We start from the raw sequence: 15,906 nt of genomic DNA, 5'->3' as shown, positions 1-15,906 counted from the left end.
GTGTGTCCGTAAAGTCATGGTGCACTTTTGACCGGTCACAGGAAAGCAACAAAAGACGATAAAAATTTGAAATCTGCACCAAATAAAAAGAAAACTCTCCCAATTTTATACCTATTCAGTTCTATGTGGGCTCACACACAGATTTTAAGGGCTCCTTAGGTAGCTATCCCGTATAGCCTCTACAGACTCGTCACTGACTGATGGCCTACCAGAACAGGGATTCTCCACCAAACTGCCGGTTTCCTTCAACTGCTTATCCCACTGAGTAATGTTATTCCTATGTGGTGGCGCTTCGTTATAAACACGCCAATATTCATGTTGCACTTTGGTCACAGATTCGAATTTAGCGAACCACAGAACACACTGAACTTTCCTCTGTACCGTCCACATCTCGACTGGCATGGCCGTGGGCTGCTCCGCTATATACATGGTGTTACATCATCGTCTGTGCATGCGCACATGCTGCCACATCATCCTACAGAAACTGGGAGGCTTTTCCTTTTATTTGGTGCAGATTTCACATTTCTATCGTCTTTTGTGGCTTTCCTGTGACTGGTCAAAAGTGCACCATGACTTTATGGACACACTGTATAAAATGTTATTAACTAGATGGTTAAGAAAAACTGTAATCACAAATCTTGACTATGGGACAAATTCCGCAGGGAAAAAACAGGAGTTATGAAAAAACCCATGAATAAGTGAATTATTTTTAGTTTTGGGTTTTGTTTTATTTTTGAACTAGGGTAAGAAGAGATTACTTCAAAAAATACATTCCATCCTAAGAATTTGTTCAAGCCAGTAGTTAACTTTAAAAGAAACACAGAAAAGCACACATACATTTAAGTTCCATGAAACCAGTTTAATTTGCCTTCAGAGAGAGATTCTATTCAACAAAGAGCTAGTGCGCTTGAGCCCTTAGGATCTTAGTCTGATCTAAAATTTGGACATTTTCACATGAGTTAACTATGCCAGAGAAAGAAGTAAAAATATGCACAAAAAATATGAAAACATAACTTGACAACATCAATTCATTAGTTATTTTACCCTGGTTTAAGTTTTTTCCTTTTAAATATAATTTCAACCTTTCAACTCTTTAGTTCTTCATATAATTTAAGCATTTTATCATGTGCATTCTTTCCTTAAGTTAAGCTAAACCCATTATGAAATGAGGTGAGAAGGAAAGAAATGACTAGATTATGAGAAAATAAAACCCAGTAGACACTATAAGATAGTGACCAATGTAATCAATTTAAATTTATGTAAAATTTGGTCTAAATACCAGATACAATAGCAACTGTTTCTAAAATACGATTTGACAACGAGAGCGCTACATCACAGCACCCTATTCACCTATTCCCAGTAAGAAAACCTTGACAACCACAAGGCTCCAGGTCTAGAAGAAAAACTCCAGAGAGAAATAGTAAAATATATCCAGAGCTCAACAAGAAAATATCAGTCTATGCCTCTAGAAGTTTAAAATCTAATGGAAAAAAATAAAGCGAATATAAAAATAATGTGGTAAGGAAGAGTACCCTATACTACAGCACAGCATAGATTAGCCGCAATCATCTATTACGTGAATTGTTCCCATTAACCCATCTCATTACTGTGCACCATCCTCAGGGATGGGAGGTGCCTTGGAGAGGGTCTATATTCCATCAAAGTGTTAAGCACTCAGTGGACCCTTTATACAGAAATTTGTGTTTTTCAGCGCTATAAAATTTTTGTTTCTTTGATAATTTCATCCTCTTTACTTTCCCTGTCCTTTAATTGCAAAACTCCTCTATTACATATTTAGATACTCACTTGGTGCCTGATCTTATCATGTTTTACATTTTTTTTTCCTAGCATTCCAGGTCTTTGACTTTTTCTATTTTTTAGAGCACTTCTTCAACTTTACATCCCAACTCTTTTATTTAGGGTTATTTTTTTCTTCTTCTTAATCTACTACTAGTTTTAATTTCAAAAGCTTTTTAATCCTCTGGGTATCCCATTTTGGTAGTATGTCTTTCATATATGCCATACATTCTCTGATCTGTCAAAGAACATAAATGATCATTCAGGGGAGAAAGATTTTCTTTTCCTTACGTTATGTTTCCCCAAGTCTCTTTTCTTCCATTTGTCTACATTGGTTTTGGACATTAATGTTAAAGGTTTTCCACAGGTGTCAGAGGTCCCTGGCTCTTCATTCAGAGGTACTAAGAAGCTATTGGGATGCGCTGGGCGATCTGGCCTTAGCTTCCACTGGGAGAAGACCCTCATTTCAGAATTTTAATCTTTTCACTTCAACTGTTTATAATCCCTCAGAAAGAATCTTTTCATTCCAGCATAAACTGCATGCAATAAAACACATATTTGTAGGGAAATTTTTAAATTGTTGTAGCTGTCAAACAGTTTACAAAAGAAGATTTTTTCCCATGACCATAACAACAATAAAGCAAAAACAATTAAAAGCATCTCAGAATTAATATTTTGGATCATGAGAAATACATCTAAGACCAACATTAGTAAAATTGGCACAAACAGTCCTCTGCTCTGAGACATCACACAAGGCAGTGACAGAACATCTTACTCACCTGTGCACATAATGCAGCTGATGAACTGAATCAATTGCTATCACCATCTCAGCCAAGTAAAATCGAGCCATATCTTCAGGCAATCTATCTTCAAATTTACTGAGCAGAGTAAGTAAGTCCCCACCAACATAATAATCCATTACCAGATACTGGGAATGAAACAAAAAAGTACTCAATAAATAAAAAAGGCTGCAAAAATAATATATTGAATGTAACCCAAGGTCAAATAGCACTAGATAAGAATCCTGTTAATTAACAAGAAGTTACATAAGGTTATCAACAGTCTATTACAAACCTGTAAATTAAAAAAAGAAAAAATCAGTAGAATAAATTTTTTAAAATTGGGAACAATGTAGGATTACTATTGTTTTGTATTTTGCAAAGTAACATAGTCATTCACTTACAACAAAAGACCACAGTTTTACCAACATTTCACAGACGAATTCTCCATGTAGATTTTAAAAACTCAGAATATAAGGCAGTTCTTTATGTTGAATAAATTCAACATTCTCTTTCTTTCATAACTTGCACAACTAATGACTTTTTATTATAGCCAGCACTTGAATAAGCATTTAAATACCACTGTAATACAGAATACAGTAATTCTCACCATATATTTTTCCCCCATTTCTGATAGTGTACAAATATTAGAATGGACAGAAGGTCAACCAACATTAGATATGGGCTATGAGTGTATGTCTGATATTGTGCTTTTTAATAAGAAGTATACATATACATATGAGCACAGAGCAAAAATGCCTGAAAACCCTTAGAATTTCTTAGTTGACAAAGATAAAAGTGTCTTCCGTTAACAAGCCCCTCTCAACCACACAAAAGTTAATGTTAATGAAGCAACTTCTGGAAAGCTCCGAGGTAACCTAAGGATGGGAGCTAGCTACCAGGGAAGCCAACCAAGATTAGAGAGTTGGAACTTTCAGTCCCACCCCACAAGAGTGGCTGGAGGCTGAATCAATCATGTTTGGCCCATGATTTAACCAACTGTGCCTATGTAATGAAGCCTTCAAAAAAACCCAAAAGGAGAGGGTTCAGAGAACTTCCAGGCTGGCCAGCACATGGAGGTGCTGAGAGAGGGGTGTGCTCTCAGAGCAGGCATGGAAGTTCTGCCCTGGCCCCTTCACTCACACCTTGCCCTACGCATCTCTTCACCTGAGCTGTATGAGCTGCTCTAGCATATTAATTCAACCCACAGAGGGGCCTAATTATGGCCTAATAGGTCAGAAGCACAAGCAACACCTGGACCTGCGACTGGGAGCACTCTCGTGAGGCTGAACCCTTAACTTATGGGAGCTGATGCCATCTCCAGGTACTTTCAGAATTGAGTTACATTGTAGGATACCCTGCTGGTGTTGCAGAACTGCTTCATGTGTGAAGAATCCATACATTTAATGTCAGAAGGGAAGTAGTATTCAGAGTACTGTGTTAATGTAAATGAAAATAATAGTTTTCCTTTACAGTATGAGTGTGCCAAAACAGAAGAAACAAAAATAGACACCAACATATTCAGAGATTATCTCTAGGTTGCTACATTATAGACAATGTCATAGTTTTTATCCTAAAGAGCCATAAAAAAATTCACATTCTTATTACTATACAGTCAAGTTATAAACATGGGCAATTTTTATTAAAATATAAAAAAACTAATTTCATATTTGAAATCTTTGAAAATTAGAGAAGCAATGTATTTTAACTCCCAGTCTATGGTTTACTTGCTATATTTGCTAGGCCTAATGTTTAACAAACCCTACCATGAAGATTAGAAAAAATTAATGTAATAAAATTTTGTTAACACAAACATGTTGCTAGAAATGGCCATGGATGGTGGAGAAGAAATCCACACCTGACTTTAAAAAGAAGTACTCTGGCCTGACCAGGCGGTGGCACAGTGGATAGAGCGTGGACTGGGATGCAGAGGACCCAGGTTTGAGATCCAGAGGTCGCCAGCTTGAGCGCGGGCTCATCTGGTTTGAGCAAAAGCCCACCAGCTTGAACCCAAGGTCTCTGGCTAGAGCAAGGGGTTACTCGGTCTGCTGAAGGCCCGTGGTCAAGGCACATATGAGAAAGCAATCAATGAACAACTAAGGTGTTGCAACGCGCAATGAAAAAAAACTAATGATTGATGCTTCTTATCTCTCTCCGTTCCTGTCTGTCCCTGTCTATCCTCTCTCTGACTCACTCTCTGCCTCTGTAAAAAAAAAAAGTACTCTGAGCAGAGCAGCAAACACAGCAACTTTTTAAATTAAAAAAAAAAAAAAAAGGCCTGACCAGGCGGTGGCACAGTGGATAGAGTGTTGGACTGAGATGCGGAAGACCCAGGTTCGAGACCCCAAGCTTGAGCGCGGGCTCATCTGGTTTGAGCAAAGCTCACCAGCTTGGACCCAAGTTTGCTGGCTTGAGCAAGGGGTTACTTGGTCTGCTGTAGCCCCCATGGTCAAGGCACATGAGAAAGCAATCAATGAACAACTAAAGTGTCTCAACAAAATACTGATGATTGATGCTTCTCATTTCTCTCCGTTCCTGCCTGTCTGTCCCTATCTATCCCTCTCTCTGACTCTCTCTCTGTCTCTGTAAGAAAAAAAAGTCTGCTATTAAAATTGGAATCTAATTTTGATACATACAAAGTCAGAAACATAACTCATTCCTTCCACATACACTTAGCAGATGACAATCAGGATTTTGGCGGCACCTCACATAGGAAAGCACTGGAGGCTGGAGAGGGGATAGGCCCCTGGAGCAAAGGCTTTCCTCTCCTGACCACTTACTCTAATCCTGCCACACCAGAGTCCAGCCTCTGAGGCTCAGCAGGCCAAGGGGCAAAAAAATCAAGGATAGCACTGTATTTCCCCATGTATAAGATGCTCCCGTGTATAAGACACACCTTAATTTTGGGGCCTGAAATTTGAAAAAAATGTATTACATAAAGTTATTGAACTCAAGTTTTATTCATCATAAAATTCATACAACTCCTCATCCGCACAAAAAAGCAGAAAATGCAAGTAAAAAAAATCTATAGCCACTGTATAAGACCCACCCAGTATTTTTAGACCTCAAAATTTTCAGAAAAGGGTGCATCTTATACATGGGAAAATACGGTATGTAGATACTTATATAATGAGAGAAAACAAATTCCCAACATTTTTGCTGGTGATGTTCAAAATATTATAGTAATGAGTATAGTTTCTATAGTACAGTCTCATGAGAAGATGTAATTCTTTTGTGGGGAGGTAGGAATTGGCTTAACTGGGGCTCCAACTTTTTTGGGGACCCAAAGCCAACAGGGTCTTTGCAGTTTAGACTTCCGGGGGACAGAGGTATGGGGAACTGGCAGTAAACTGACAGTCTGCACAACCCCCCACCTCACTTGTTCTGTAAAGTTGCTAGGCTGTTAAACCATGGTGCGAGATTCTTTATATTCATCCTAGCTCCCATGACTGGAAAGACTGAAGGCAAGTTTCTTTTATCCTTTGTCTTGTGAAGTTAAGATGTTATGTATGGTGGGGGTTTTCTGCACTTGGAAAAATTCTTGGTTTGCCTTGGTAATGTAATCAGATCTCTTTAGTTTGCTAATGGCTTTACTTTGCCCTACAAGTAAAGCAGGAAGCGGGTGTTGAGCGCTCTCTGTTTTTGCCATCAGCATTGCAGAGGCCTCCGGAGCCCATCCTTTATCTCTAAACCTATTTTCTTAATTTCACGCCCTTCCCACTCAGGACCTGGAATTACTAGCCACGCTGATATGAAGCACAACTTGGTGTTTCCTATCATCAAAATCTATCGCAAATATATATTTCACTGCAAACATTGATCTGCAATGAGATCTTAAGTATTTCATCTGTGAAAATGTCCAGTCACAAAGACAGATACTGCCACGTACTAATATACACATACTAATATAAATTCATGAACATATAATTTTAATTAAACATCATCCTCACTTGGAAGGCATGTATCAGATTTTCTCCTGACACCTGTGTTTAAGCATGTCATTACATTGCAGATTAATCATTTCAAACTGAAGGTTAGGCAGAAGTCCCCAATTGTCCAGTTAAATGGATTTTGAACTACGGACATTTCCTTTTCACTTGCACCAAGTACCAAAAATTAATGCTAAAACTACAGTTTGAGCTCAAAAGACCTGCTGCAACTGTGTGTGGCATAGAGATCTCACTTCTTTTTAACTTGGACAGCATGGGAAATAGATAAGAAGCTTGACATTACTGTGATTCAAACAGCCTTAGTTGTCAAAATGAATTCACATTAGTATAAATTTTGCATGTAAGGGCTATTTTGTCTTGTAATTTAGGTTAAATTTATTTTAAAAACATTTCAAGTCTACAGGAAAAGCTAATTTCCAAAGCAATTCAATATTTCACAATAATGGTTGAGGATGGGTTTTTTTTCCCCCCAAAATATTTCAATCTTGGTCCTTTGTTCAAAATATTGCAGTAATATGCTACCACTACAAAACCACTTAACAACTGTATTGTATGTAGCAAGTCAGGATATTCAGCTTTGATTTCGGATGAAATTTCATGAAAATGGTAACAACTGTTTCCACAAAACTGAATGAAGTTCAACATTGACACTACTGGTTCAAGAGTACCTGATAATCCAAGTGTTTGCTGCAAACTACCTGCTGATTAATAAGACAATGAATAGCCACAGGCTTAAGCACCTAATATTTAGTGATTTGTATATAAGTCCAACTCAGCCTCTCTGCTTCACACACTTTCATCCCTCTCAATTGTAATACATCTTAGCAGATTCCAATTCAGTTTGTGCCAAATTAGTATTTTATTGAACAACTCTGAAAATACTATTGACTCTAATTATACCACACAAACTATTCATAAGGCTAATTCCTCAGTTATGTCAAGCTCAGCACTGACTCTTCAAATAACAAGAACTGAGCAGAATCAGTAATATCTTCCAACTCAAGAGCCAAAGAAAAGCACTCAAAATCACTTCCTTGGTTTTATAATCACTATTACTGTTGCTCCCAATTTCCTCAATTCTTCGAGCAACAGTTCTCACCAAAAGGCCATCTTAGACAAGTTAATTTTCTGTGAACACATTTCTTTGGCTGCTGCATATAATCAAATATGATTCAATTATCTCAACTTTGGTGAATAGCTTTCCTTGCTTGGCTAACAAATGAGACACTCAAGGAACTTCCTCCAGTTGCAGCCTCATTTCATTTTTTTACTTCTGTGAAGAAATTCTGCTGTGATAATATATTCTGTTTTAAATTTTCTAACTTCACTGATTGCTGCTTTTCTGTGACTTAGGAATGTTCTGATAAGTGCTCAGGGTGGCAATGTAGACACTTAATCTATTCTATTAGCACAGTTATAATGTTGTTGCCACTGAAATTTAAATTTTATATAAATCACCTCACAAAATACATTTTCTTTTTTTCAAATATTTAAAAATATGAAAACAATTCTTAGCTTGCAGGCTGTACTAAAATGGTTGGTGGGCCAGATTTGAGCTGAAGACCAAAGCTTGCCGAAATCTGATTTATAAGAATGCCCAGATATGTAGCGCTCACTATCCATCCTCAGAAGCACCACTTATATATTGAACTCATTAAGTGGACCATATGACAATTCAAACCTAACACACACCAAATTAAAGTAATAATCTTCCCCCTACTCTAAATTTTCTCTTCCTGCTATATTTTCCAACTTAGTTCAACAATATTAACCACTGAACCCCACTAGTCAGACACTGGGAATCATTCAGACTCCTCTCCTCAACTGACTTCCACTCAAAGTTCTAATTATCTTACTTCCTAAATAGTACCTGAAACTATCCCCCCCTCTTTATCCCTCCAAGGACATTATCACCTTTAGTCAAGCGCTCATTATCTGTCACCTGAATGTCATACAGTCACCTAACTGGTCTCTGGTCTCCTACCCATAGTTTTGCTCCTGAAATCCATCTTCCACTCAGCTTGCCAGGATGTTTTAGATAAAATATAAAACATTATCACCCTCTCCCTAAACCCCACTTTAGAATCAGAATTAAATCTGAATTCTCAGCATGACTCACACTCTGGAAGCCTCATTTCTTATCTCTCTGCCCTTCATTGCTACACTCTGATCACAATGAGAATGTAATGCATAACATGACAACTATAGCTAATACTGCACTATGATATAGAGGAAACTTGTTAAGAGAGTAAGTCCTAAGAGTTCTCAACACAGGAGATTTTTCTTCCCCTTTTTATTTTATCTATATGAGAAGACAGGTGTTAGCTGAACCTGTGGTAATCATTTCACAATATATGTAAATCAAACCATCATGCTGTAGGCTTAAACTTATTCAGTAATGTATGTCAATTAGATATTTCTCAGTAAAACTGGGGAAAAATTACTCTTACTAAGTTATTGTCATCCTGGAAAGCATAATGCAAAGTTGTAATCCATTTATTGTCGCCATTCACCAACACATCTCTTTCTTCACGAAAACATGCTGTCTGAAAAGGAAAAAAAACTTTTTAGATAGAGCACACTTTATGTGAAACTAAGAAATATATTATGAAAACAATTAATGTGTTTATTATACTTTCTCTTCTGGAAAAAGTACCTCCATCATTATATGAGTTTCCAGCAACAGTTAAAGCATCCTCAAAAACTGGACAACTGGAATAGTCCACTTAAATACTATTCGAGTTCAAAAAACTCAGGAAATACACAGAATCATTTAACAATCTTAGTCCAACCTACCATTTAGACAATATAAACATCAACATTTTGACACATTACTTCAGATCTTTTTCTTTTTAAGAAAATAAGATACAAGTTGTAACCTTCCTGTTCCTATCACATTCTCCACCCTTCCTCCTGATATAATTCTTTCAAATAATAATTGAATTATCTCTAATATTTGAGGGGAGAAAGCAAAATTTTTCATTTTTAAAAAATAGAATAACAAGTGGGTTTTTAAATTGCAAAATGCAAGAATTCCAGTGTCAGGATTTATATATCAGGACATCAATTCTCTTTTAAATCTCTAATATATATTTGATAGCTGAAACAAACATGAGATAGGTCATTTGTTAACTTGCCAGCAAAAACGTTTTTTTACTAATTCAAGAAATACATCATTCAATAACATCCACAATTGGCAAACAAGTGAGATAACAAACACATTTACATACTATGAATGCAAAGATGTACAAATCCAACATCTTTAGAGGACAATCTGGCAATAGCTACCAAAGTTTAAAGTATACGCGCTCCCCCCACCACCTCCAACCCAGGAGTTCCACTACCAAGGAGTTTAATCTAGGGAGTGGGTAAACTCTAGAGTCAGCACAACATGAAAATCCCTTACTGTAAAAATTATTTTAAAATCACTTCAATCTCAGTATACACAAACTGGAGTACCCCAAGGGTAACCAATGACAACATCTCTGATTAACATCGTTTTGTAGTCCTTTTATTTTTATTTACATTGTATACACTTCTGAAGTGGCATGACTAGTTCTCATGTAATGTACTACTGACTTCACAGAATAAGTGTTGTTCCATGGGGCCCCAAGGTCCCTAGCAGGGCCACCTTCTTCTCTGCCTAAGTCTTCTCATATCCTTTCACATGGAGGGTGCAGGGTTTTGGCTGTACTTAAAGAAAGGGGTAGGGAGACGAGTTTCCCTTCTATCTTACCCAAGAAACAAATTATAGCAATGCTTTTTAACTCAACAAAATCATATTTAATGTTCAATTATGGTTTCTTCTATCTTCAATTTGGTGACTTCACCAATAAATAATGAAAGCTAACCCAGTTCTTCTTTTTCACAATTCTCCCCAGCACATACATCCAACTTCATAAAAAATAAGTACAAACTTTAACTCAATTTTTTTTAAGTTCTAACTCTGAAACACTAAATTGACTACAATTCTGATGTCTGTGAAATGATTACAACATAATGACTTACTATTTTTTAACAATAAGACTTGTTCTAGCTGCTGGCAAGGCTATCAGGCCCTTTGGGGTTTGCCTCAGCTACACAAAGCATGTTAACCCATGGCCACGTCCTTCTGGAGGTAGCCCGTACCCAGTGACTAACTGCAGCAGGTGCATAAAAGTCCATCACATGGCCCAATGCAGGACAACGCTGAAGGACCACTTCTGCTACACAGTTCCCTGCTGTATCAACAGAAGCTGTTGGGACAGCTGCACTTCTCCCTGACAAATGTTTCATCTCTTTTACCTTTTATAGGTTTCAATTCCGGAACTCCACATTAAACTCAATCTCAGTGCTTACTCCTTGGAAAATCAAGCATTGACAATAAGGCAATTGGTTTTGGGGAAATCCAAAAATAAAGACTGAAGTTATTGAATATATAGGGCACTGACAATTGTAACAAAGAATGCCACAAAAAAATATCTCCAGATAGTTTTAAACGAGGTATTATTTCACAGTAATTACCTGTGGGAGGCAGAAAGGGGTTGGACTTGGGCAGGGTCTACTCAAAGAGTACTAAAGTACTCTGCTTTATCTGTTATATGCTATTATTTGTTTTACAAAGAATATATTTATATTTCACTTGTCCAGTTTTTTTTTTCAGTAGACGCACAGGACAAAAAAACTGAAAGCAAAAACTTGCCAAAAATTTTACTTTTATTTATTTATTTTTATTCAGTGAGAGGAGGGGAAGCAGAGACAGACTCCCACATGCACCCTGACCAGGATCCCTGACCTGGGAAATTGAGTCTAAAGAAAAAATCCAAGAAACTGAAACAGGGGAAAATGTGCTTGAAGAGTGAAAATAAAAATAAAAAAGGCAAGCCCACTAGGGGGCAATGCTCTGCCCATCTGGGGCGTTGCTCTGTTGCTCAGCAACTGAGCTCTTCTTGGCACCTGAGGTGGAGGTCATGGAGCCATCCTCAGTGCCCAGGGCCAGCTCGCTCCAATTAAGCCATGGCTGCAGATGAGGGAGAGAAGAAGAGATGGAGGGAAGGAAAGAGAAAAGGGAGGGTGAGGAGTGGAGAAGCAGATGGGTGCTTCTCCTGCATGCCCTGACCAAGAACTAAACCCAGGACATCCACACACCAGGCTGATGCTCTACCACTGAGCCAACCGGCCAGGGCCCTCAAAATTGGTTTCTTCTTTGTGTCTATTTGTCAAATTTCCCAAAAGAAAGAAATAAGGAAGTACTTACTTTCACTACCACTGTATCTGTCATCATGGGAACATCTTTTGCTTTTCCCTATGTGTCTGTTCTTTTTCAGGTTGCTACAAGTACTGGTAGATAAAGAAAGATTTCTAAGGGCTGACTTCTCATTATCCTCTTATAAAGTTTACTAACCTCCAGGGCTACTAGTTAGCATACTCAGCAGTATAACCTTTCTACAAGTTAAAATACTGAAATACTTTCATACCATCAAGCTCTGCTTCCCTGAGGTCTGAGTGCCCTACCTCATCTAGCCACTCACTATGATCCAACGCAGAAAACCTCTAGAACCCTACTCCAAACGTATGTGTTATGTCAGTTCTGACCAGACCAGACCGTATCAACTATTAGTTTTACCATGACTCCAACCAATATTTCCTTCAAATCTAACATCAACATTAAAATGCTAATAATTTTTACAAGAGCAAATTTTACTACCATTATGTAATAATATAAAACAAAACAAATTTAACTGTATAACCAGCAATAAACAGAATTCTTAGAGGGCTTATTCAAGCTCCTGCTTTTGCCTGGAACAGAATATATCAACAGATAAATACAGAATGATAAGACAAGTTATGACAAACTGCAAATCAACCATTACTAAATTTCTTCCTATAAACTGTTTTTCCACACATCCTTTAACATTAATGTGTACGCACCATATTACAAGGGTTTCCATTTGGTTTTCAGACAATAATAAATTAGCACCATGAATTATAACTTTTATCTTAACATCACAATTGTGAATTACTGAATTTGTCTCGTAGGCCTTTAAATATGTCATCATAAGTAAAATGCTATTAAATAATATTTAAGGAGCTTCTGGTTCTCTATAATTTCATAGTTCCCCTAAAAATATTTCTAAAATATTATTTGAATATTCCAATAATTAGAATCTTACCTCTGCTCTTTTCAGCATTTCCCATTTATTTAATATCTTCATGGCAAATACTTTATCTGCATTTTTTAGTTTGACTACAGCAACCTAGAAAAGAAAAGAAAACTTTTAAAATACAACAAATAATACTTTTTTCAGTTATCCATTTTCCTTTTTCCTCTCTGTAAGAAAATAAATACCAAAATTATCAATGGTTTCCATGCAGTTCAAATTCTAAGACCCTAAATCAAATAATAGTCAGTTGAAAAGTTACATTAATAAACAAGTGCCAAGAAATAACTGTATTTGTGAACACTGTATCAGTTGGTGATTATATATCAGATCCTCCTTTTCAAGTTTTCTGCCCTGGAATTTAAACTCAACTGTCCTATCACTAAGAAATCGACCAAAATGTACACAGTGAAATAACCAGAGTTTATTAAATACTGCATTCCAAATTCCAACACAAGGAATGCTTGCTGTCAAAACAAACCTGTTTCATGGGATCAAGCAATAGGAAATCACCTGAAAGTGATAGTCACTTTCACACCATCTATTCTTATACATTATATCACAACCCCCAATTACACACACACACACACACACCCTAAAGATCAGTTATGGCTATTAGCTCTATAAACTATAGACTACGCACATGCTCTACAAACTGTAGACTTTACACAGTCCTTTCAAACAAAAACTGGAACAGCTATATCTCTATTTTGTATTTTAGTTATGGATCAAAAAATCTCTCAAGTAAAAATAAGCTCACATTTTCACTCTCAACAAACAATAAATAATTTCTGTTTCTACTACTCTGCTTCAGTTCAATTATCTCAAAGGGCCCTTCCAGCTCATTGGGGATGTGAAAGGACTGAGAATAAATTACAGAAGAAGAGACAGAGGTTATTTCTAGTTATTGGGAGGGAGTTGAGGAAGGGAAGACACACACATAACCGTAATATGCAGGAAAGAACAAACTATATACAACATATCTTCAGACAGCTCTAAGAAATACTTTCAAGGAGCCCAGGCCAGTTGGCTCAGCGGTAGAGCGTCGGCCTAGCGCGTGGAGGACCAGGGTTCCGATTCCTGGCCAGGGCACATAGGAGAAGCGCCCATTTGCTTCTCCATCCCCGCCCCCCCTCCTTCCTCTCTGTCTCTCTCTTCCCCTCCCGCAGCCAAGGCTCCTTTGGAGCAAAGATGGCCCGGGCGCTGGGGATGGCTCCTTGGCCTCTGCCCCAGGCGCTAGCGTGGCTCTGGTCACAACATGGCGACGCCCAGGATGGGCAGAGAGCATCGCCCCCTGGTGGGCAGAGCGTCACCCCTGGTGGGCGTGCCGGGTAGATCCCGGTCGGGCGCATGCGGGAATCTGTCTGACTGTCTCTCCCCATTTCCAGCTTCAGAAAAATGCAAAAAAAAAAAAAAAAAAAAAAAGAAATACTTTCAAGGAAAGAGAATAGGTTTAAACTCAAGTGACAAATTTTTATAAATATTAGCGGAAAGTGTATATATCAGAGGCAATTTAATAAATTTATATCTGGATCAGATGGTAATAAAACTAATATGACCATATAATTAAAATCAGTGTATTTTATATGAAGATATACACTAGAACATTTCTTGGTAGTTGTCATAAGTGGTTATAATACTGTGGTTATAGTTTTTCATCAATTAAAATGGTGGAAAGAAAAACAACATATTTTAATTTCAAATACAATAACTTTAGTTGTTAGTCATATCTGGCCATATCCTCAGAAGTTAGGGGTTTAATTAAATTATTCTCCTAGTGGGTTCATGCTTTTAAAAAGGGGGCTGGCTGTACAAAAGAGAAACACCTAAACATTCACAGATGGATGAATGGATAAAAAAAATGCTGTATGTGTGTATGTATGTATGTATGTGTGTGTGTATATGTGTGAATAATGGAATATTATTCAGCTATAAAAAGGCAAGATCTCTTGCTTTTGTGACAGTGTGGGTGAACCTAAAGAACACTATGCTCACTGAAATAAGCCAGATACAGAAATACAAATACTGTATGATCGATCTGACACGTGTAATCTTTATTTTTTTTCTTTTTTTTTTTTTCTTTTTTTCTGAAGCTGGAAACGGGGAGAGACAGTCAGACAGACTCCCGCATGCGCCCGACCGGGATCCACCCGGCATGCCCACCAGGGGCGACGCTCTGCCCACCAGGGGGCGATAATCTGCCCATCCTGGGCGTCGCCATGTTGCGACCAGAGCCACTCTAGCGCCTGGGGCAGAGGCCACAGAGCCATCCCCAGCGCCCGGGCCATCTTTGCTCCAATGGAGCCTTGGCTGCGGGAGGGGAAGAGAGAGACAGAGAGGAAGGAGGGGGGGCGGGGGTGGAGAAGCAAATGGGCGCCTCTCCTATGTGCCCTGGCCGGGAATCGAACCCGGGTCCCCCGCACGCCAGGCTGACGCTCTACCGCTGAGCCAACCGGCCAGGGCTATTTTTTTTCCTATTTTTTAAAATTAATTTTAATGGGGTGACATTAATAAATCAGGGTACATATGTTCAGAGAAAGCATCTCCAGGCTATTTTGACATTTAATTATGTTGCATACATAATTGAGAATACATTAAAAAAAGAAAAAAAGGAATCTTTAAAAGTAGAACTAATAGAAACAAACAATAGAATAGTGGTTGCCAGGAATTGGGGGGGGGGGGGATAAGGAAACGTTGGTCAAAGGGAACAAACTTCCTGTTATAAGATAAGTAAGTCCTAGGTATCTAATGTACAGCATGGTGACTATAGTTAATCGTATTATATACTTGAAAGTTGCTAAGAGAGATCTTAAATGTTCTTACCACATACAGAAAGGTAATTATGTGAGGGGGTGGAAGTGTTAGCTTGACTGTGGTAACCATTTTGCTAGTCATCATTTTGTACTCCTTAAAATGATACAATGTTACATGTCAATTATTTCTCAATAAAGATGAAAATATTAAGGTAGCTATAACAAAGAGCAAGGAAACTTGAAACACTGTTTCACTAAGATCTCTCAAAGGCTGAAAATACAAGTTTAGCTACTTTGGAGACACAAATTATATGTTGCACAACTGGGGGAGCAAATGGCCAGGACCAGAACACTGAGCTAGACATGCCTATGCTTAGGACAAGAAAGAGACATGAAATACTATCACTTAACCCTCTCTTAGTCTGACCTAGGGAATCCTGACGTCATGTTGTGAGAAAAGTATACCTAGCACTACATGATTCACAAA

At 37.9% G+C, this 15,906-nt stretch overlaps 1 protein-coding gene across 10 annotated transcripts in view; it reads right to left on the bottom strand.

Annotated features, from left to right (window-relative positions):
* Positions 1-15,906, bottom strand: part of CDC42BPA (CDC42 binding protein kinase alpha) — a 228,025-nt gene that overhangs the window by 139,122 nt on the left and 72,997 nt on the right. For all 10 annotated transcript variants that reach the window (XM_066237055.1, XM_066237008.1, XM_066236995.1 and 7 more), the window contains exons 3-5: positions 12,679-12,762; positions 8,977-9,072; positions 2,577-2,725 (exon numbers count right to left, since the gene is read on the bottom strand). In XM_066237055.1, the coding sequence (XP_066093152.1) occupies positions 2,577-2,725; positions 8,977-9,072; positions 12,679-12,762 (329 nt within the window). The remainder of the gene's footprint in view (positions 1-2,576; positions 2,726-8,976; positions 9,073-12,678; positions 12,763-15,906) is intronic.

Source organism: Saccopteryx bilineata, chromosome 1, assembly GCF_036850765.1.
Source record: "Saccopteryx bilineata isolate mSacBil1 chromosome 1, mSacBil1_pri_phased_curated, whole genome shotgun sequence".
NCBI lineage: Eukaryota > Metazoa > Chordata > Mammalia > Chiroptera > Emballonuridae > Saccopteryx > Saccopteryx bilineata.
This window is presented reverse-complemented; position numbering and strand designations above follow the sequence as displayed.